This window comes from Grammomys surdaster, unplaced genomic scaffold, assembly GCF_004785775.1.
Source record: "Grammomys surdaster isolate TR1022 unplaced genomic scaffold, NIH_TR_1.0 126131, whole genome shotgun sequence".
NCBI classification, from domain to species: Eukaryota; Metazoa; Chordata; class Mammalia; order Rodentia; family Muridae; genus Grammomys; species Grammomys surdaster.
Genome location: NW_021620939.1, coordinates 6,501,832 through 6,525,377, shown reverse-complemented (window position 1 = coordinate 6,525,377; position 23,546 = coordinate 6,501,832). Strand labels below are relative to the sequence as shown.

At 43.1% G+C, this 23,546-nt stretch overlaps 1 protein-coding gene across 4 annotated transcripts in view; it reads left to right on the top strand.

Moving 5' to 3' along the window:
• Dag1 (dystroglycan 1) overlaps window positions 1-23,546 on the top strand; it is a 57,325-nt gene that overhangs the window by 27,935 nt on the left and 5,844 nt on the right. For all 4 annotated transcript variants that reach the window (XM_028756666.1, XM_028756664.1, XM_028756665.1 and 1 more), the window contains exon 3: window positions 15,411-15,808. In XM_028756666.1, coding sequence (XP_028612499.1) covers window positions 15,524-15,808 — 285 coding nt within the window. In that variant the 5' untranslated portion in view covers window positions 15,411-15,523. The remainder of the gene's footprint in view (window positions 1-15,410; window positions 15,809-23,546) is intronic.

The following is a 23,546-nucleotide window of genomic DNA, read 5'->3' as shown; positions in this document are numbered from 1 at the left end:
CAGTCAGAGACATCAAAATCTTTGGGGTGTGATCCAGGAATCTATTTTTTATAGTCTCTGCCTAGCTGGCTCCACTGCATGGCAGGGATTTAGAGTCCTTGCTTTTGCCTTTGTATAACTTCGGTACTTTGTTGAAGTAAGAACTTAGGCATGCTTGCACAGTGGTAGAACATTTGTCTAGCACAAGACACCTGCACCCCCCACAAAGAATCAGCCAGTTTTACAAAAATAGAACAGGCTATACTGACCATTAGTTGAGCATTCCTAGAAAGATGAATACAATCTCTTTTCTGATTCATGTACCTCCTGAGGCCCCCAGAAACACTCATTTCCTTGGTGGCTGTCTTCCTAAGATGAGCATTGATCTCCGACACCAGAAATGTCCATCCTTTTCAAACTGGAGAAACAAAGGAAAGTAAATTTTGATACGGAGCCATAGATGAGGAAAAATTTAGTGTGTATTCCTCCATCAACCAAATATTTCTTGAGCAACTACTTTATTTATGCTGCGTGTTGAAGGGCAGGTGTTGTAGGCGTGAGCACTGCAGGTGAAGTGGAACACGATTGTGCTTAGGAACACCTGAGAATGCTCAGTATTTAGTGAACTAGGATTTGAGGATGGGGAAACAGCAATAGAGGGTGAAGGGAGAATAATCCTTTAAGAGAAAGAGGAGGGGTAGTTCTGAATATACATAGGGAACCCATGGGTGCAATACTCTCTGAGTTGGGCAGAAATGTGCAGGTACTGAGTGTGCACAGGTAGAATATGGGGCAGAGGGAGAAGCCAGCCACACATCTGAGTATTGTCTGAGAATGGTAGCACACCCCTGTAATCCCAGCACAGGTGGCTGAGGCAGGAAGAGCTTGAGTTCAGGGCTGTGTAGTAAGACCTTGACTTAAAGAAGCAGATCCAGGACACATGCCTTTAATCCCAGCACTCAGGAGGAGAAACAAGCGTTATCTCTGTGAATTTTGAGGCCATTGTGGTCTACGTAGTTGATAAGTTATTGGGAAGTCACTCTTACCAGGGAAGTTGCCATGGGGGAGAGAGATAAAGGGGAGGGGGAAGAGAAAGAACATATACATACAGGGAGAGAGAATGGAGAGAGAGGGAGAGAGAAAGATGGTGAGACCAAAGTGTCTGGATTATATAGTGAAGAGCCTCTGGGATAGGGGAGCCAGCCCCTTGGCTGGGGAATTCAGGGCAGAGGGCGGGGCATGCCAGCCATGTCCTCCCACACTTAGGGACTGAGGGATGCTGAGAGAACCTGGAGGACTGATTTGTTATGGAAAACATGCACTTCACCCCTTTGTCTTGGGTCTGAATCCCAACAGTAGTGAGTTCCAGGACACCCAGGTCTATGTGAAGAGACCCTGCCTCAAAACAAAAACAAAACCAACCAAACAAACAGAACCCCAAATAACACAACAACAAAAAGCAGGTGGGGGAAAAGAAGCTGACAAGGCTGGCGGTGAAGAGATGGAAGACAATAGAAGGGCTTCAGGAGATGGAAGTGGAGGTAAAAGGCAGTCCTCAGTCTCTTTTGGCCTAATTTTGAACTGGACTGAAACTTTGGGTCTATTTTTTAATCCTCTAAGAAAGAGCAAACATTTTGTGTGTGTTTTTGTGTTTTGAGACAGGGTTCTCTGTGTGGCCCTGGCTGTCGTGGAACTGAATCTGTAGATCAGGCTGGCCTAGAACTCACAAAGATTCATATGCTTTGCTTTCTGAGTGCTGGGACTAAAGGCATGTGCCACCATGCCCAGCTTATAATTCTTACTGTGCATCTGTGCCCGCTCGTGCGTGTTTGTGTGTGTTTCTTCTCCCTCCCTTCCTCCCTCCCTCCCTCCCTCCCTCCCTCCCTCCCTCTCTCTCTCTCTCTCTCTCTCTCTCTCTCTCTCTCTCTCTCTTTCTTTTGAATAAGATGCTATGGAAAAATGAGTAATGTTGTTGAAGCAAGCAGTAGGTGTTCTGTGATACTTATTTCATTCAGTGATTAAACCAGATAGTAAGTATTGTTAATTTGTCATTTGCCCAAGTTATCTCCATTCATGCTGCTGATTGCTGTTGTAGCTGTTACTTTGTATTTACTTAGAGAATAAGGTTTTGAGAACAGACTGGATATATAAAAACAAATCTTGGCCAGAGAGATTGCAGTTGCTTATACTTGTGCCCCTGCCACTGAGCTGAGTGGAGTGTGGGGATCCCTAGTGGTCACTTAGCCTTGTCTGCTCTGTGCCTGTAGTTCTGTTGGGTAGGGAGTTTTGTTTTTCTTTTAAAGGGCAGCTAGGATTTAAAATGTTCATCTACCTTGTATTTTTTTAGAAGTGATTTCATATTGGCTGTCTAAAATATCAAACAAAGTATCTCTTGCTAACCATTCTGAGGGTTTATGTTTGTACACACATCACACAGGTGGGGCATGAGACCAGAGAAAGTAATGAGTATAGGTGCATATGACATGAACTCTATCTGAAGTGCTGTCTTAGATGCTCATGGAGATTGGAGCTTGTCATTTCTGGTGCCATGATCAGCATCAAGTTTAATATGTAGGGGCAAAAAGTACAGCTCAGTTGTGAAGCCTTTACAAAGTGTGTCTGAGGCCTTGAGTTCAAACACATGAAAACACCAGGTAGAACCGAGAAAGCAAATCACTAGCGTTTGTAATCAGTCTATAAGGGATCTTTAGACCCTAGATGAATTACAGGTGACTTGAGAAGTAGGTTTGTAGACTTGACACTCCCTTTCCTTGAGTATCACTTTGGTATCACTTCATAGAACAGATTGTTGTCCACTGAAAACCTGAGACTGTGGACTGAGCTCAGAAGTGTGCTGGAGAACTTCCTGCTGCCACCTTTTTGTGTGTGAACCTGAGACTGTGGACTGAGCTCAGAAGTGTGCTGGAGAACTCCCTGCTGCCACCTTTGTGTGTGTGTGTCCCCTTTGCAGAAGTCCAAGCTGACTTTTTTAGGTATCTCTGTGGATTGTCAGTTTGTAGAAGAAACTTAGTTTTGTTCATTGTTGTTTTTGTTTTTAAAGACAATTTCTTGTCTGATTGTTTTGGTAACTGGTGAACGTTTGGATCACTGCTTCAGAGGAGTTTGGATTCCTCCTGAGTGTTTGTTGAATATATATAGCAGGTAGTGGTCTAAGCTGATAGGGGTGTGGGGTGCTGCTGCTTTCTCTCCTTTGGCAAATAGAGTCAGCTCTGAGAAAGAAGAATTTTTGATCTAACTGTAGATTTTTTTTTTTTTTAAATAAAAAGACTGTTCCTATGTAGCCCAGTTGGCTTCAGTATTTGATATGCAGCAGAGGGTGATCCTGAACAAATTCTCATCCTTCTGCTGTCACCTCTCAAATGCTGAAATTGCAGCCATGCGCCATCAGGCCCAGCTTCCTGCCTTTCTTTTTTTTCTTTTTTTTCTTTTTTTTTGGTTTTTCGAGACAGGGTTTCTCTGTGTAGCCCTGGCTGTCCTGGAACTCACTCTGTAGATCAGGCTGGCCTCAAACTCAGAAATCTGCCTGCCTCTGCCTCCCAAGTGCTGGGATTAAAGGCGTACGCCACCACCGCCCAGCTATATTTTTTTCTTAAAACCATAAAAACATTAAAAAAAAAATTGGAGGATACCTATGTACTACACCTAAAAGCCAGTTGAAGTGGGCTCGGTGATGGACACTTAGGCTAAATACTTGAGCTAAAATAGGAGGCTGAGATAGGAGGATCACAGATTCAAGGCCAGCCTGGGTAAATTAGCAAGACTTTGTTTCAAAATAAAAATAAAATAGGGCTAAAGATGTAGTTTAACAGTAGAGTGCTTGCCTACCATATACAGGACCCTAAGTTTGAACCATAATACCTATCCCAAAGCCAATTAAAGATTCAGTGAGGAGTATAGATAAAGGACCTAAAGAGTTTAGCTGGGCCTGGGTAAGACTCTTTGTTCAAATTATGAGTCTCTGTTCATGTCTGACAGTGGCCCAGTTTAGAAATTCAAGAGAGTCTAGGACGATTTAGAAGAAAGAAACGTCACAAGAATCTCCCATGTCTCAACAGATTAGGGATGCTCTTGAAATTGCCCTGTAGTTGCTGCTACATACAAACTGCTTGGGGATTGCAAATGACAGCTGTATCCTATATCAATCTCTTGTATTTGTCATTCCTTTATCCCTTTTTGCCTTGAAGTGGCTTTGTTGTTTTGTTTTGAGGTAATCTCATTATGTAGCCCTGGCCAGCCTGGGATTTACTGTGTATACCTAGTGGACCTCAGACTCACAGAAATTCGTCTGTTTCCACCTCTGGAGCTCAGTGCTGAGATGAAAAATGTACATCATTGTCTTGAGTATTTAATTTTTGAATTCTAAAATGCATGGGTAGGTTATTTATTTATTTATTTATTTATTTATTTTTGGTTTTTCGAGACAGGGTTTCTCTGTGTAGCCCTGGCTGTCCTGGAACTCACTCTGTAGACCAGGCTGGCCTCGAACTCAGAAATCCGCCTGCCTCTGCCTCCCAAGTGCTGGGATTAAAGGCGTGCGCCACTACTGCCTAGTGATTTTTTTTTTTAATTATTAAAGTACAGATCTTTTCCCTTTGTACTGACTGCTTTCAGTGATTTTTTTTTTAAATGTTAACCTAGGTATAAATCTAGTGTGAGCATCAGCAGCTAGAGGTATCTTAGAACTTTAAGGAGCCTGCCAGGCAGTGGTGGCACACATCTTTAATTCCAGCACTTAGAAGGCAGAGGCAGGCAGATCTCTTAAGTTTGAGGTCCCCTGGTCTACAGAGCAAGATCCAGGACAGCCAGCACTAGAGAGAAAAACCCTGTCTCAAAAACAAAACAAAAAGAACTGTAAGGAGAAAAGCAGTTGTATGTTTGCATTCTCCAGACTTTGTGTTGCTGTGACAAATATCTGAGAAAACTATTTAAAGTGACAAAGAGTTGATTCACAGCTTCAGGGGTCTTAGCCCCTATTCCTTGGCCTAGAAAATCACTGCAGAAAAAGAGCAGAACACATGGGGAAGACCAGGAACAAGATCCACCCATGCAAAGCATATCCTCTAAACAAGCCCCCACCTCCTTATCTGTACTGCCTCCCCGTCATACCATCAAATAATAAATTCATCAGTAGGTTAATTTTGATCCGATCTCTTTGCCATGCCTGTCAGCTGACAACCAGACCTCTGACACATGAGCCTTTGGGGGGTGTTTTTGATTCAGGCCATAGCCGTGTACTTGCTTGAGTAGAGGAGCCTTACACTAAACACTAAACATAGATCTCTATTCTATATTTGGCCCCTAGTAAGCTGCACAGCATCTTCCACTGGGGAAGCTAGCAATTTGAGAGCTGTCAGGACCTGACCTGGGTGGGATCAGAGACCTTTGTCTCTGCAGTTCACCAGAAACTGTACTTTTGGATACTTCTTTAGGCTAGCCTGATCCTGAGACCAGATATGGCAGGTATCCTTGTTCCCCCTGTTTAGCATTGGCCTGGCTACCACTTCCATACCAGCCAGTGACAGCTTTGCAAACAAAGACTCCTGCAGAGTCCACAAGACTGTCTTTTGGCCATTTTGTTCTGCTTTTGAAAATATGAACCTAACATAGAAAAGTTAGTGATTACTCAGAAGTTGCAGCCCTGTTAAGATTCAAGCAAGTAAAAGAACCCGTTAAACAAAACTATCTGGGTAGGGAGGAATTCTTCTAGCAGGAAATCCCCTGGGCAAAGACAGTGGGTACCAGTTTTGCCTTGTTGATTTATAAACAAGATGTGTTGATCTGACTATTTCTGGCATGAAAAATATGTTCCTGATGGTCAGGCTTTATGAATGTGTTCAGAAAAGGTAGCTTAAGCAAGTTGTCACTACTTTAAACATTGAAGGTTCAAGTATCTGTTTTAACACTCGGTACCTTGGCAGCTTAGAGCAAGTAAGCGTACATGATTCTCACAGGGGCTGTGACATTCTTTTTTGATCCTGAGGCACTGACCTTCTGAGGTTCCAGCCCTGTATCATAGGCTGCTGGCAGGGTCACTGGTTGTAGTTAATGGTCTGTGAGAGTATGTTTTGGTATGTGGAGGAAGAGGAGCTGGGCTGGGTTTGGGAGTGTTCTATGTCATTAGCCAATTAGGTCAGAAAGACCAGCAGCCAGAAGAGTTTTCTAAATTCAGTTCTTTGAAGCCAGGTTACATTTAGAGTAATGGGCTTTTAGTCTTTTGTATTACAATGGGAAAAAAATCTGGAAGCTTAGCTTTTAACTTGAAAACATAGTCAAGTGGTCATTGCCTTTCTGCATGGTAAATCATTTGAGGAATGTCATGAAGCCCTGTGCCTTTGCAGACATCCTTTGAGAATTCCCTGCCTGCTGGGGGAGGGAGCAGTAGATTAAATATGGCCATGACCTTGCACTGGCTCTTCGATCTCCTTTCTTCTCAGGGCAGATCTTATTGTCCAACCTTGACTCCTGATCCTGCCCTTAAAGGGTAGTGCCACTCTGTACTTTTGTATTGAATTGGTGGGAGTTAGCTCTAGGTGCTGGAGAGATGGCTCAGTAGTTAAGACCGCTCGCTGACTATTCTTCCAGAGGTCCTGAGTTCAATTCCCAGCAACCACATGGTGGTTTACAACCATCCATAAAGAGATCCAATGCCCTCTTCTGGTGTGTCTAAAGAGAGGGATAGTGTACTCAACATACATCAAATAAATAAATAAATCTTTTTTTTCTTTTTAAAAAGAATTGAATCTAAGGCCACACATGCTAAGCAGGTGAACATCTACCCCAGTTCAAAGTATTATTTTGATACAGGATCTTACACAGCTGCCTAGGCTAGGTAGATTCTGTAGCCCATGCTAGATAGAACAGATTCTGTAGCCCAGGCTAAGCTTGAACAAACTTGTGACTCTCCTCTCCTCCTCCTCCTCCTCCTCCTCCTCCTCCTCCTCCTCCTCTTCCTCCTCCTCCTCTCCTCCCCTCCTCTCCCCTCCCCTCCCCTTCTCTCCTTCCTTCTCCTCCCCTCTTCTTTCCTTCCCTCCTTCCTTTCCTCCTCTTCTTCTTCTCCTCCTCCTCCTCCTTCTCCTCCTCTTTTTTTTTTTTTTTTTTAAATTTTGAGACAGAGTCTCACTATATAGCTCTGGGTGGCTGGAAACTCTCAAAGTAGACTAGGCTAACCCAAACTTACTTACAGAGATCTCTTACAGAAGTCTGCCTGATTCTGCTTTCTGAGTGCTGGGATTCAAGGCATGTTTAAAAAAAAAAAAAAAGCTTTTTTGTTGTAAAAACAGACAGGAGTGATGATTCATACCCATATTCCCAGTTCTTGGAAAGTAGATACCTGAGGATCAAGAGTTCAAAGCCATTCTTTGCTACATAGCAAGTTTGAGGCCCCATAAGTTACAAGAAATGCCTCAAAACCAAACAGACAAAACAAACAAACAAAAAACCAAAAAGAAAACTCCCAGGCAAACCCCCTTCTGTAGCAACAAACAACACAGACACCAGTGTACTCTCTAGCCCAGGCCTACCCCCAGTATCACCCCTTGAGAGTCTCGAGAGTCAGCAAAGCTCATGCAGCTGTTCGCTCTGCCTCCTGCCTTCCTGAGGCTCTCCAGCTGCTCTGTTTCCCTTTCCAAGCAGGGGATTGAACCTTTAACTTGTGCATGCTGAGCAAATGCTGTACCTAAGAGCTACACCTTGATTCTACCCCAATTCATCTTTTCTTACTCATAAGTAGGAGTAAGTTCTTAATATTGAAAAGTATAGTAACTACATAAACCAGCAAGTTGTTCCTTTTAAAAGTACTGCACTATATATAATTGCACATGCCCTACTGTTGTTTGACTAGCAGCCTAGTAGGTTTTACACCAGTGTCCACAATGTGAGTGGTGCCTTGTATAATAGTTAGGCATTAGGAATTTTATAGCTTTATTGTAATTTTATATGGCCACTATCATAAACGTGCTCTAGAACATTGGTATGTGCCTTGTGACTATCTAGTTAAGTGGATTACTATTTGTGTTTTGTGATTTGGTAATGCATATAAAATCTTAATTGAATAGAGTATGAAATTTAGAAAGACTGCTCAGTAATTGAAGCCTCACACCTATCCTACAGGGTAAGTAGTCAGCAAATGTGTGCTGAAGTGTTAATTGTGTTGTCTTAAGATAATTGTAGTTTGCTTTCATTGGATTCTTGGATGCCATGTGAGTTGAAGGTACATTCCTACTTGCATACTACAGAGTCAGGCTACCCACCTGTCACTCCTGAGAGCCTCTCCCCCCCCCCCCCCACGTCTGCTCTACCTGCTTTAACCACATGGATGATTAGACTTAGCCCTTGTCTCTGGGCTCACTTGAACCCTTTTCTATCCTTAGTGACCAGTTTACCCATTGACAGGAAGACTGGACCTTGTTATGGGAATGAGCTCCTAAGGGATCCTTGTAGAATTTTTTTAAGGTCTAAATTATGTGAGTCTGAGGAAAGTTTTATTTGATTTTTTGGAGACAAGATCATGCTATGTATCCTATCCTGTCACCTCGGCGTCTGCCTTCCTCCTGCACAGGTTGTGCTGTGAAGCTTGGTTTGAATGTTTTCTGACTAGTTTTGCACTGTTGTGGATTAAGCCCAGGGCCTTGCACATGTTAAGCAAGCACTCTTCCAGTAAGCTGTGCTTCTAGCTCAGCTCTTGCATAAATGTCCCTGTGTGGTGTGTGTCTGTGGAGGAGTGTGTGAGTGCAGGGGCAGGCAGAGGTCAGAGGCCAGATCCTCTCCGGTGTTGAAGTTATAGGGGTTTAAACTGCCTGGGAGCCAAGCCTAGGTTCTCTCAATACACTCTAAACTTCTTGCCATCTCTCTGTCCCCAGCTTCAAAGTAGATATCTTACTTTAAAAAAAAAAGATTTTATTTATTTGTGTATATGAGTGATCTATTTGCATGTATGCCTATATGATAGAAGAGGGTATCATACAGAAGAGGGCATCAGATTCCATTATAGATGGTAGTGAGCCACCATATGCTAGGAACTGAACTCAAGACCTCTGGAAGAAAGGCCAGTGTGCTCTTAACCACTGAGCCATCTCTCCAGCTCTGTCATGTTATTTTTTAAAAATGTTGCCTGTGTAAGTGCTTCTGAATCAACCCAGGACCTTGTTCCATGGTAAGCATGTCCTCTAGCCCTGAGTTGTTTTGTTTTTGAGACAGGGTTTCTCTGTGTGATCCTGGCTGTCTTGTAACTGTAGGCCAGGTTGGCTTGAACTCACAGAGATCTGAGCACCTCTGCCTTCACAGTGTTGAGATCAAAGGCTTATTTATGCTATCATTTTCCTTTTTCTTTTTTGTTGAGGAGATGTGGTATACTGGGGAATTGAACCTAGAACCTCTAACCACTAGTTATATTCTCAGTCTTTTGCATTTTATTTATTAATAATCCTGAATTTGAGTCTTATTAAGATGCCTGGGCAGGCCTTGACCTTGTATTCCACCTACCTCAGCTAGGTTTATAGGCCTGGCTCTAAAATAAAACAACCAAAAACTATTTTTGGAGACAAGATCTCACTATAAAGTTGAGGCTTGTCTTGAATTGTTAGCAATTTCCCTGCCTTAGCCTCCCAAATATTAGGATTGCAGGGAAGAGTTAAAAATGATTCTTGTTTTTTTTTTTTTTTTAATAACAAAACCATAATTGTACATTCTGTGGAGGCAGGAGAGTCAGGAGTTCAAGGCCAGTACCCACTAGAGGGTTTGAGATCAATTTGCACATGATATCCTGTTTCCCAAATAACAAAATAGGAGGAAAGAACCAAAATGCAGGCCATAAAAGTCACCATGTGAACAGTTTTTAAGTGTGACTTCCCAATAGTGAGTAATATTTAACTACAGCCTGTGGAGTGGATCGGAGTGTGGAATTGCTCAGTGAGCCTCCCACACAAGGTATTGAAAGTCCGCTTGGATTACCCACCATGGTCTAGTAGAGAACAGCTATTTAGTTCCGGGCTTTCAACTGTATCTTTCCCCCTTCTCTAGCTCATGTTTTTACCTGTGTGTATTTATATAAAGGCTGAGGTCTTTGCTTCCTTTCTGTGATTATTGGAAAAAAAATTAAGCCACCCTCAGCAGAAATCACTGCCCACTGTAGCTTTCTTTGGTACCTGTGATAAGTGAGGATTTACAAGAAATTTTCTAAATGAGAGAAGCTTTTAAAGTAGGTTTTCTTGTTGATAGACAGGATAGGTGTGCTTGCTTCTCAGAGGTGGCAATTTTCTCTCCCACATATTTTTATCCTTAAGTCTGTTTGTGTGGCCTTGGCTGCTTTTGTCTGATGAGGCCTGGTTTTCTCTCCCCATTGCTCATATCTTACCAGTATCATGCCAGATCTCCATGGCAGAGAAATCCCATATGCCTCCTGAGTCAAGAACAATTTTTAGGTGAGACTTCAGATTCTCACCAGTTACCTTCTTTACCTATGTTACAGAGTTCAGAAGACCTTTTAAAAACTGGAAGCAGAAAATCCGCTTGTCTTTTTCATATTTGGAATCCAAATAAATTTCACAGTATTGTTTTTTTTTTTTTTTTCAGTGTGTTTAGATACCCTGTTGGCCCTTTAGATTGAACTGCTTTAAACTGGTTAACTTTATAGAGGTTTTGTGTTAATGTTGAACTCACAGTATTGAATTTTAACTTTTGAGTATGTGGACCAAAAAAGCCTTTTTAGTAGGTGTAGGCTAAAGTGATTGTTTTAATTAAAATTTCTTCTTTTTAATTTTCCCAAGACCATTTAAAGTGGGGACTTAGGACTTCATTATTTTAATTGTGTTTTAAGAGGAAAATCTCATTTTCTTTAAACATTTTAATTACAAGAGTGGGTAGCTGTCTGGCAGTGTCAGTGTGGCTTTACGGTAGCATAGCTGGTGAGGAACCGAGTGCTCCCTCAGATGGGAAGTCGCAGTAGAGTGTGGTTAACAAGGAGTTGGATCTCACAGCTTTTTCTTTGTTCCTAGAGACTGAAAACTAATAACCGCTCTTTAAAGAGTTCTAGGTTAAGATAGGTCAAAGTTTTATTCCTGGAGTTCTGGTTATTGTGGACTGAGTATACCATATGTGCATTTAATTTTTGAACTCACTGAGAGGAAAGCTAACTGGGCTCCCATGAGCACAGGCACACATTACATGTGGGGAGGCAGCAGAGCGGCCCAGAGCTGCCTTTCTCCCAGGGCCCAGATTTTGAGGGAATAAGGCCCTCTACTTCTCAGGTACTAAAGTGTTCTGAACACAGCAGGATCATAAGGGCTTGGTGCCACACTGGCACCCACCTGTCCCTCTCATCAGGTGACAAGCTTCAGTTATGTCTAAGTAGAGCTCTGTGTAGGTGATAGGAACAGCTAGAAAGAGCCTTTCCTGCTGCATTCATTCTGCCTTAGCTGACTGGCGTCTTTGCCAGCCACTGCAGAGTGATTTTTGAGTCCCCATGTATTGCCAATGGCTGATGTATAGTTTCTACTTCCAAGGTGACTTTTAGTATTTTGAGTTACCTTTTTAGGTACTTGTGAAATGTCACTTTACTTCTGCCCATTTGAGTCTTCCATTTTTAGATTGAAGATGTCTGATAGATTACTGCAGACTTCTCAAGAGCTTGGTGATGGTCTCACCTTCAATATTCTTCTACCTCTAGGCAGGGATGTGGCTTTTTTTTTTTTTTTTTTCGAGACAGAGTTTCTCTGTGTAGCCCTGGCTGTCCTGGAACTCACTCTGTAGACCAGGCTGACCTTGAACTCAGAGATCTGCCTGCCTCTGCCTCCCAAGTGCTGGGATTAAAGGTGTGCGCCACCACCGCCCGGCGAGATGTGGCTATTAAATGCTGAGTGTATGCAAGGCTCAGCAGTGAGGTGGGGGAGAATCTGTGTTGTTAAGGGCTCTTCCAGTTACTGCTGGCTCTCAGGGCAGTCCTGAGCAGCTTGAGTGACTGCTCCTACCTTGCTGTCACGGAAAGAAGGGTTAGTCTTTTCTGTAGACAGCAACACTTTTTTGTAGCCCAGTCTGGCTGTGTGAGTAGTGGAATTCAGATGTGCACCACCATCCATCCTCTAACACATTTAATTAATTAAGCATTTTAGGGTGCAAAGTCTCCCTGTTGTAGCCCTCTTGGCCTTGAATTCACTAGGTTGCCCAAGCTAACCTCAAGTTTGAAGTCCTCATGTCATAGCTTCTGCTGCTAAGATTTTAAGCCTGTGCCGCCCATACTTGGTTTCTTCAGCTCTTCTAATATCTTTAAAGTTTCTGTGGTCTTTAGGGGTAGAGAGTGTCTAAGGCTGCTGTCAGACAAACTTACCTTTTACCCTGTGTACCAGGGCCTCTCGACATGTGTGTTCAGAGAGCCCCAGGGTCTTTGCTAAGCTCCAAGAGGGCCTGTTTTATGGAATTGTATTTTGCTGGCATAGGGCATCCCTGGGAGTGCAGATTGCCTTGTGTGCTCTGCCCTGCATCCCTGGCTGCACCACAGCACTCATCTCTCAGTAGGAGAGCTCTGGCAGCAGTGGGTGCAGGTTCGATCCATTCAGAGGATCAGCTGTGAGTACAGGTGTCACAGACGGTGTACATGTACATGAAGTGTTAGCTGTGGATGCCCTGTCAGGAGCACTGGACCCTTTCTCCTAACAGATTGTAGCCACCCAGCTTTATTTGACAGTGGTTGAATTTGTATTATGCTTTGGTCTTTGGTCCCTGCAAACTATCTCTCTAGTGATTGTCCTCTAGTGACCAAGATTGAGCATTTGAGACTTGTACAAAAATTTTTCTAGAGCTAGTAAGATGGCTTAATGAGTAGAGAACGGCACTTGGTGCCAGTCCTGGCTAATCTTGAATCCTAAGACCCATGTGATAAAAGGAGACTCCCAAAAGCTGTCCTTTGACTTCCATATGCCTGCTGTGGCATGCACCCTCTCCTCAATAAAGAAAATTTAAAAATTAAAATTTGTCCAGAAGGACAGCTTAATATAGACATGTAGATATAATTTACAAGGCTTCTAACACAAGCAGGCATGACCCTTGCTTATAGAAAGCCAGCATCGGAAAGACACGCAGGCTGCTTTTAGCCAAGTGGCAGAAACTATCTTTTCTCCCCAGAGCATGGAAAACCAGCACATAGTAGTTGGAGTTGTGCCCTGGACATTGCCTGACTGCTAAATGCAGAGATCTTAGTCATGCCTGTGAAACAGACACCCCATGTCGTCATGTGACCACAGATAGTGGGACTAAGCTCATGCTTTTAATGGGATAGGGTGTGTCTTATAATTAGTGCTGTTTTCAAATAAGCTAAAAATTTAAAATTGAGAATCAGGTTGGGAAAGTAAAAGATCAACTGGACTTAGTAGATGGAAAAGTAAATGAAATAAATCAGAAAAAAAGTAGGAAAAATAAAAATACAAAAGGCCTGTGCATGCCTACTATTGAAATTTCCCCTTTGGTGCTTCCAGGAGTTGAGCACAGGCTTTGCACATCACATGCTAGACAGGAATTTCATTGCTAAACCACATTCTTAGCCCAGCAACTGGGCCAGGGTTAGGGAGGGAGAGCGGGGAACAGACAGAAAGTAAGCAGAAAGATAGGAGAATGAGTAGGGTGGAGTAAATAGGGCAGAGTCTCCAGATACCAAGATGGGTTTGGGTTTTAGTTACTATTTCAAACTTTTCCCAACACTCATAGGAACAGGATTCAAGTCCGAAGGCTATAAAACCGGTCTCAACTCCCTATAGAGTCAAGGATACTTGTATTTCTGGTCCTCCTGGCTTTACTTCTCAGGGGCAGGATTCCAGACCTGTGTCACCATGTTTTTTTTAATTAAGTAATTAACTTCCACCCCACCTCGTGTGTGTGTGTGTGTGTATGTGTGTGTGTGTGTGTCACACACACACACACACACATACACACACACACACTTGCGCTCGCACGTACAGAATAGTACAACTGTTGGAGCCAGTTCTTTCTTATCTCTTCTACCATATGGGATCTAGGGATTGAACTCAGGTTATTAGCCTTGTTGGTGTGAATCTTTACTCAAGGGCATTTCACTGGCCCTTGCTTTGTTCTTTGAGATGGATTCTTGCTTAAAGCCCTGGCTAATCTGCTGGGCTAAAACTTGTGGCTGTTCTCCTTCCTTTTCTTCTGCCTCCTGAGTGCTAGGATGTACAGGCCCAAGTGTGTGGCACCACACCCTGCTTAAGGTTTATTTCCTATCACATGATTCAGTAGAAAACACACTGATGTCATACATACCTGAGTATGCAGATTTGTCAGTGCTACACATTCTTCCATATTTTTATGATTCATCTAAGAAAATTTGGAGAGGCTACAGAGACGGCTTAGTGATTTAAAGCGTCTGTTTGTAGCTCTTGCAAACGACCTGGGTTCAATTCCTATCATTCATATGGCAGCTTACAATTATCCGTAAGTATGGCTCCAGGGGATCTGAAACGTTTTCTGACCTTTGAGGACACAGGCATACATGTGGTACACATACATGTGGTACACATATATGTAGGCAAACCATTCATACATATAAATAAATCAGCTGAGTGTGGTGATGTATTCCTTAAATTCCAGCACTCGAGAGACAGAAACAGGTAGCTGTAGGCTGGCTTGGTCTACAGAATGGGTTCTAGGGCAGCCAGGGCTACATAGAGAGACCCTGTCTCAAAAAACCTAAAATTAAATAAAATTAATAAAGGTAAAAAATTTTAAAAACAAAAAAAGAAAAAGAGAAGTTGAGTGTGGTGTTTTTAGGCATGTGGTTGTAGCTTTGCTGGACTGGGGATGTGACTCAGAAAGAAGGTATGGAGGAGCAGTGCTGCTTAGAGACAGAATGTCAACGAATGCCGCTTAGTTCCCTCTCACAACAGAATAAGCAGGTGAACTTCATTTCACCTATTTGTATTTTATAGATTTTTTAATTCATTTAATAATGTGTGATTCAGTTTGCTATGGTTTCAATATGTATTATCCCTTTAAATTATTTTTTAAATGATTATTTGCTTATATGCACTGGTGTTTTGCCTGTATGCTTGTCTGTGTGAGAGTGTCAGATCCCCTGGAACTGGAGCTGTGAGCCACCATGTAGATGCTGAGAATTGAACCTGGGTCCTCTGGAAGAGCAGCCAGTGCTCTTAACCACTGAGCCATCTCTTTGGCCTTCCCTTTAAATTACTAGTGAGGTATTTTACATTTTGTTTTTATACAAAATTTCAAATTCAATGTTATTTTACACTTACTAGACCAATCAATTTTCAGCACTAAGTAACTGCTGAAGACCACAGGAGTCAGAGGCTTCTCATTAGGGTAGACTGTCTTGGCAAAACACTTGGGAAGTAGACAGTCTCAAAGCCGCCAACACTGTTTGAACGTTTGACTCTGTTTTTCTTTTGTAGGTGCTGGGTACTCTAGGATGGAACAGCTGTGCAGAGGGTGAGGACCCAGCCCTGGGACCACATCATTTGCTTCCTTCCTTAGCAGTTGTTGGCTTGAGCAAACACTAGCCTGGATGAGGATGTCTTTGGACAACTGGCTGCTGCATCCCCTCTGGGGACAGACCTTTCTCCTCCTACTGTCTGTGGCTATGGCTCAGGCCCACTGGCCCAGCGAACCCCCAGAGGCTATGAGAGACTGGAAGAACCAGCTTGAAGCATCCATGCACTCAGTTCTCTCAGACTTCCAGGAGGCTGTTCCCACCGTGGTTGGCATTCCAGATGGCACGGCTGTTGTTGGGCGCTCGTTTCGAGTGAGCATTCCGACAGATTTAATTGCCTCCAGTGGAGAAACCATCAAGGTGAGACTGCATGTACAAACAGCTAAGGAAGAGGTCCCTCTTCCAGTTTAGTTTTGATACTTGATGCCTTTTCCTTTTTTGTCATATCTTCTTAATTTATCTGTTGAGATGGGGCTGGCTTGAGCACCACATGTGTGCCCTCCGTCTGCAGAGATCAGAGGCTGTCAGACTCACTGAGCCATGACTCCCACCTGGAGCCATTCCTCCTTTAAGGCCTAAGCTTGGAAAGTTGCCCAGCAGCACCTTTTTCTTCCTTTTTTAAATTATGTGTGTGTGGTGTGTTGCCTACGTGTACCTATGTACACCACATGTGTGCCTTGTGTCCACTGAAGTCAGAAGAGGGTGTGCGTTTCCTGGAACTGGAGTTACACATGGTTGTGAGCTGCCATATGGGTGCTGAGAACCAAACCCAGGTCTTCTGTAAGAGCAGCCAGTGTTCTTAACCACTGAGCCATCTCTTCAGCTCCAGCCCAGAAGCACCGTCACTGTCAGCTCTTGGTTGAAACTTTCACAAAGTTGGTGTGTCCTCTTTGACATACAAAACCAGGCTTCTAGGTTGAACGGCCACAGATTCCATGCCAGTCTTACCAGGAAGAGGTGAATCTGTTGCTTATTTAATGTGGGTGGACCTATTCTTTTCTCTCTGGACTCCATTCTCTGTAAATCATAGACTATTTATTTGCAGGGTGACCTTACTTCTGAAGACCCTAGCTCATAGAGCAGATGAATTCCATAGATTGATATCAATATTGATCTATGTCTCTGTCTCCGTAGTTTGTTTATTTGTTTGTTTTTTAGACAGGATCTCACTATGTAGCTCTGGCTGTCCAGGAGCTTGCTCTGTAGACTAGGCTGGCCTTGAATCCAGAGATTCTCTTGCCTCTGCCTCCTGATGGCTGGGATTAAAGGCATGCACCACGACCACCAGACCATAGAACTCTTTCTACCCCAGCAGGCCAGATGCTAATCTATTAGTTAAGGATTGGTATCTCTGAAGGATTGCCTGTTTTTGTTCTAATGGTTATTGGAATGTTTTACATGGATTAATTTTGACCAGAAGTATCTTGAATTGATTCAGTGAGTTAGATAGTTATAGTATCTGGCAGAGACATATAACAGGCTTATTCACCAGGGGCATAAAGAGCTTTCGCTGGGAAAACAGGATTTTATCTGAACATATTTATCTGTGGAGAACAAACAGTTTAGTAGCTGATGAGCCTGTAGGAAAACAGATGAAGTACTGGGGTGTAGTTCAGCAACAGAGTACTTGCCCAGAACACTAGATTCTTTTTGTTTTGTTTTTGTTTTATGTTTTTGTTTTTCAAGATAGGGTTTCTCTGTGTAGCCCTGGCTGTCCTGGAACTCACTCTGTAGACCAGGCTGGCCTCGAACTCAGAAATCCTCCTGTCTCTGCCTCCCAAGTGCTGGGATTAAAGGCATGTGCCACCACCGCCTGGCTAGATTCTAGTTTTGATTCCTTAGCCATCCTGCTCTTCAGAACCAGGCTATATGGATTGAAGATTTGGAAAAGTAAAGCATGATCTGATTCTTGGAGCTTTGATTTTTCTCACTTGTAAAAATAAGCTTGAAAAAGTATTGCTTCCTTATTTTGAGCCGTCTTTCACTGGCTTCTGAACTATGATCTTCCTACCTCTTTCTGCTGAATGGTGGGATTACAGATGTGTGCTACCAACCTGGCTGAAAAATCTATGTTAAAGGAATTTTTTTCCCTACTATAATAACAGAAGAGCTGGAAAGATGGCTCAGGAGTTAAAAACACTTGTTCAGAGGACCTGGGTTAAATTCTTAGCACATACATGCTGGCTCACAACACCCATAACTTCAAGTTTCAAATACTTTCTCTGACCTTTGAGGGCAAAAAGTATGCATGTGGGATGGATATATATATATATATGCCTTAAAACAGCCATACACATGAAATAAAGTAAATAAATCTAAAAACAATTTTTTTTTAAAAAAGTTACGTAGGCTTGTAAAGTATGTGAGAAGAAAAAGAAAACGGTTTTGTGGCTTCTACTATTTTCTATGCTTATTAAGAGGTGGACACAGCCAGGCAGTGGTGGCGCACGCCTTTAATCCCAGCACTTGGGAGGTAGAGGCAGGCAGATTTCTGAGTTTGAGGCCAGCCTGGTCTACAGAGTGAGTTCCAGGACAGCCAAGGCTATACAGAGAAACCCTGTCTCGAAAAACAAACAAATAAAAAAGAGGTGGGCATACTACATATATACAGATATTTTAGATTGACCCAATATTTTTATATATTTGTGTGAGTGAATGCCAGCTGTGTGTGGCTCTGGAGAATGTAGAAGAGGGTACTGGATCGTAACGGCTGGAGATAGAAGTGGTTGTGAACCACTCATCATGGGTGCTGGGCACTGAACTTTGATCCTTGTAAAAAATGTATCCTTTTTTTTCCCCTCCACTTTTTTCCTTTTTTGAGTTGTAAAATAATTACAATGTTTCTCCCTTACTTTTTCTTCCCTCCAAACCATCTCATATACCCTTCTCTAGTATTCTGGAAATTTACTAGTGTGTGTGTGTGTGTGTGTGTGTGTGTTTCTAAATGCTACCTGCTCGGTCTGTATAATTTTACTTACGTGAATGTTTTCAGGGCTGATCATTTGGCCCTGGGCAACCAATCAGTATACTCTTCCCTGGGGCAGAACACCTCCAGCTCCCAGCTTTCCTCAGTTGTTCACAGTTCTTTGTGCAGGGTTGAGGCCTCCTGGCCTTTCTCCATTCACTTTTGGCATGCCCATTGGTTTTTATCCTTGTTACAGCTCACATTTGGGCAGTTAGATTAGTGAGACCTATGGGTGTTTTGTTTTGGAGATAGTGTTTCACTATGTAGCACTGCCTGGAGTGGATCTCACTATATAGACTAGGCTTGACTTGAACTTGAACTCACAGAGATCTACCTCTGTCTCCCAAGTGCTGGGAAGAAGAAAGTATTCTTAAGTGATAAACCATTTCTCCAGCCTTTATTTTTTAACTACATTTATTTGGGTGTGGGTGTGGTTGTGGTGAGGGGAGTGTGCCTTGGATCTTGTGTGGAAGTTAGAGGAGTCGGTTCCCTCCTTCCATGTGGGTCTTGGGGATCAAACTCAGCTCATAGTCTTAATGTCAAGTCTAGCATCTCTGAGCACTGAACCATCTTCTGGTCCTGGTTATATTTTTAACCTTTTCTTATTTGTTGTAGCTCAGGTTTTATCCCATGATTTTTTTTTTTTTTTAGATTTATTTTATGTATGTAAGTACACAATTGCTCTCTTCAGACACACCAGAAGAGAGCATCAGATTCCATTACAGATGGTTGTGAGCCACCATGTGGTTGCTGGGAATTGAACTCAGGACCTCTGGAAGAACAATCAGTGTGCTTAACCACTGAGCCATCTCTCCAGTCCAATATCCCATGATTTTTAACACTTACTGTGAATGTAACTTTCAGTGACTGTCCAGTATTATTGTTTGCTGTAAGGCCATTTTTTTTTCCTGTCTCAGTACGTTCACAGAGATCTGCTTGCCTGTGTCTTCCTATTAAAGTGATGTGGCACCATGCCTAACATAAGGAACATTTTAGGTCAAATATGTTAGCACAAGTTTATAATCCTAGTGCTGGAGAGGTGGAGGCAGGAAGATTCAAGGCCATTTTTGGGTGGCATAGTCAATTTGAGACCAGGTTGAACACATGAGACGCTGTCTCAAACAAGCAAGCAAACAAACAACAGAAGGAGTACTTTAGATGTTATTACCAAGATGCTTGTTTAGGATAATATCCAAATCACAGCTGACACCTTGCTCCTGGCACCCTCTTTCTACGGCACCTTACTCTCAGGGTTCTTTATCTATGTTCTTGACCCTCGGTCTTTTTCATACTAAAGTAAGAGACATTTTATCGTTTTGAATCTGCCCAGTCTCCTGTTACTGATCTGCATTAAGATCTATGCCCTGTGATCTGTCCCCAGCTCCTCTTTCTCTCCTTTTTGCCTCTTTGTCTCTTACCCTCACCTTGTCTACCCCTTTCAGTTCTGCTTACTCCTCTCTCATGGCTACTTCAGGCCTTTGGCTCCCTCTTCTTTTCCTTCTGCCCTCTTTCTTTGTACTGTCATCTCTTTCAGATTCAGTTTGAATATCCTTTGAGATATTAGAGTTCTCCATCTGTTGAATGCAGTCTTCCCACAAACCCTGTTACCTTCTTCTTCTTTTTTTTTTTTGTTTTTTGTTTTTTTTTTTGTTTTTTCGAGACAGAGTTTCTCTGTGTAGCCCTGGCTGTCATGGAACTCACTCTGTAGACCAGGCTGGCCTCGAACTCAGAAATCCCCCTGCCTCTGCCTTCCAAGTGCTGGGATTAAAGGCGTGCGCCACCACCACCCGGCTCTGTTACCTTCTTCTTAAATGTCTGTCCTGGATACCCAGTATAGTACTTGCCTATAAACTCAGCACTCTAGGAGGCTGAGATGGTTGAAGGCCAGCCTGGGTTACAGAGTAAGAACAAAACAAACATCCTCAGTAATAGATACATGCTTGAAATTCTTGCTTTATGTTATTTTGTATGTTGCCTCCTGTTACCCAGTAGACCTTCAAATATTTACGAGCTAGCAGAGGGAATAGAGACTCCTCTCCACCTCAGACATGATATGAGTTCTCAAAGCCTCTGTACATTGGCATGAGTGTTGAGTCTGGGCCACTCCAGGCCACAGTCTTATCACAGAGAGTTTTCAACTGCAGGTCCTTCTATGGGCCCAGCCTACAGCATAGTTAGCCAGCAGCAGCTCTGGCTTAGTACCTCCTCTGTAGGGTAGTTGGAGAGGAGTTAGTGTATAGGCATGCTAGGGAGCATGCCTATAATCTTAACATGCGGGAGGATTTTCTTTCAGTTTGTGGTCAGCTTCAGCTGCAGAGTGAGGCCCTGTCTGGAAAAATAAAACAAAAATGTAGTAGGCAAGAGACACTTCATATCTCCTGAAAGATAGGGCTGTCTCTTGTAGAGCCCTCTCAGAGGTCTCATTTTGGTGCAGCCTGTGAGGGTGTATTTCTCCATCCATGCTTTTTTTCCAGCCTCCTTGCTTGCAGACAATGTGGACTTTCCTCAGCCCAAGATGTCGGCCGGCTGGGAGCAGCCCTTGCTGGGACTGTGCTCAGCTGCTGGCATGGGCTACCTAATTGTTTGCCTGAGAACAATGGCTGCTCTCTGTGGTCAGGAAGAGGGTTCATGAAAGGAGCTTTTTTTTTTTTTGGATGCTTGAGAGCTTTGTGGCAATGCAGCCTGCGTGAGATGAACTGTAGTTTCTTCCTGCCTCAAGTGGGTGTTCCCTGGTTCTGAATGGACCCCTTGTGAGCACAGCACACCGGGAAATGTGGGTTGGCAAAGGAAAGCATCCTTGGGAGTGGGCTGTCAGAATGGTATTTGTCCAGACTTATCAACTTAAATACTTACTGAAAATAGAGGCTTCCATTTTTCTTTTTAATTACTGGCAAGAGCTGAGAAATAAAATAAAGCAAAAATAGATGCCAAGGCTTAGGGTAGAAGGACTGACTGTGAGAACTTTTTGAGTGGCTATAACTATGTTTAGCTGCTCTTTTGGGGAGATGATGATTAAATTTTTAAAGGTCTATTTTTTTCCGAATATGTGTTCATGCTTGAGTATAAGTATATGCCTTGCATGTGTGCAAACACCTGCAGAGGCCAGATGAGGACATCAGACTTTCTGAAACTAGAGTTATAAGCAGTTGTACTCTTAACCACTGAGCCATCTCTCCAGTTCCAGAGATTAATTTTTAGGGGAGAATAGTTAACATCAGATAAAATACATCATAGCTCCGATCAGAAGGGTACCGGAGGGGCTGGAATGTGGTCTCATGGTCCTGACCTCTGAGAGGCACCAAGTATAGTTCTGACATTGGTATATCTGGAGTGATTCTCCCTTGCAGTTGTGGTTCTGTTTCAGTTGGCGTGGCTTATCTATCACTTCTGATGTCTGACCCTCTGGCCTCAAGCTAGACCTGTGTTCTCTCTGTATGAAACTCTGCCTTGTGACTGCCACACTTAAAATTTGCAGAAGGCCACAGAAAACAAAGGGTTCTGACCACCTCGTTTGGGAGTGCTTCAGAGTGTTTTCTGTGACTCCGTGTAGCCAGCCTTCCGGGTAATCTTGTAGGTTGGACTAGCTAGATTGACTTGATTAAGGGGAAGAGCTGAAGGTTAAGGGCCAGTGACAAGGTATGAGGGAATGTTGTAGGGACTTTACTTGAGTAGGTAGGATAGGCTTTAACAGGGACCAGGGAAAGAAGGCACCTGGCATATCTGTAAGTGAACACGGAAAGGCCCAGAGCTTGATGAGTACAGTGATACTTGTTGGAAGATGCTGCCATAGAGATGCAAAGGACCCACCCGAAAGTTTGTAATATGAAGGAATTGATTTTGCAGGCCACTGTCAGCAGTGCAAGTGATTGTCCATGGAGTCTGCTTCCCTGCACTTCCTGCATAGATAGATCTTACAGACAGACCCTGAATGACAGCACTTACAGTTTTTGGGTTCAGGAGCACATTAAAATTAATTCAGTTATAGCAAGAGTCTAACTCTTAAGTTTTGTCCTTTTGGCTATATTTGACTGGTTTGTTGAGACTGTGAATGAAACCTTTTTTGATGAAGAATAAGTAATGGAAACTCCTCCTCAATTGTTCTTTCTCCATGCCTTGAAGGGTGCTGGTTTAGAGTAAGAGCCTTTGGTTGTATTTCCTGGCATGTAATGCATATGGATACTTCTCTGCTACAGCCTCCTGCCAATCTGACTGCAAACCATCCATCTTCCAAGTTATGTTCTGTGAAAGAAGGCCTAAGTAAAGAATATGGACTTACTGGTCATCTCACAGTGAAGACTATAGGGGATTAGGGGTTGTTTTTAGTTGTTTTTGTTTTTAAGATAGGGTTTCTCTGTGTATCCCTGGCTTTTCTTGAAATTCATTTTGTAGACAGGCTGGCCTTGAACTCAACAGAGATCTACTTGTTTTGAGTGCTGGCATTAAAGGCATGTGCCACCACACCTGACTGGGGATCAGAATTTTAAATCTGGCATTTAAAGTCTCTGGTAGAAGGTGTCTTGGGTACAAATCTGAGGTTTGAACTGGAGTCTCCTTTAAATACTCAGGTTCCTGGCTTTTGGTAGGAAGGAGACCTAGGCAAACACTGGGGTGTCCAGAGGCATGGCGTTAACTCCTTTGCCACAGGGCCTGTGTTAAGCTGTGCCCTTAAATTAAAAATAATCCCTGTGCTAGTGTTGAAGATGTATCTCCTGTTCTCCATTGTGTCTCTGGACTTGGAGCAGGACCATGGGCTGAAAGCACTTGGAGTCAGAGCAGAGAATGTGTGACCTTTCTTGATGGGGGACAGGAGTTTATGTCTCACAGAGGTGAGAGGAGCCGAGCCTGGGACCTGGGCTAGACGCAAGTATTATATTTTCTCTTGTCAGCTGATAGAAACTCCTTTGGGTATCTGAGTATTTTAATTTATGTCACTGTGGGAAAGGACTTGCACACTGAAAGATGTCTGAACAGTTCTTGGGGATAATAAAGAGTTGAGCTCCTTAGGACTCTCTGTGTCAAGGGCAGAGGCAGCTGTGCATGTTTCTGTCTCATAACCTCTCCTTTAGAGATTGGAGATGACTTTTTTCCCTTTTTTTCCCTTCTTCCCTCCCTTTCTTCTCCCCTCCCTCCCTA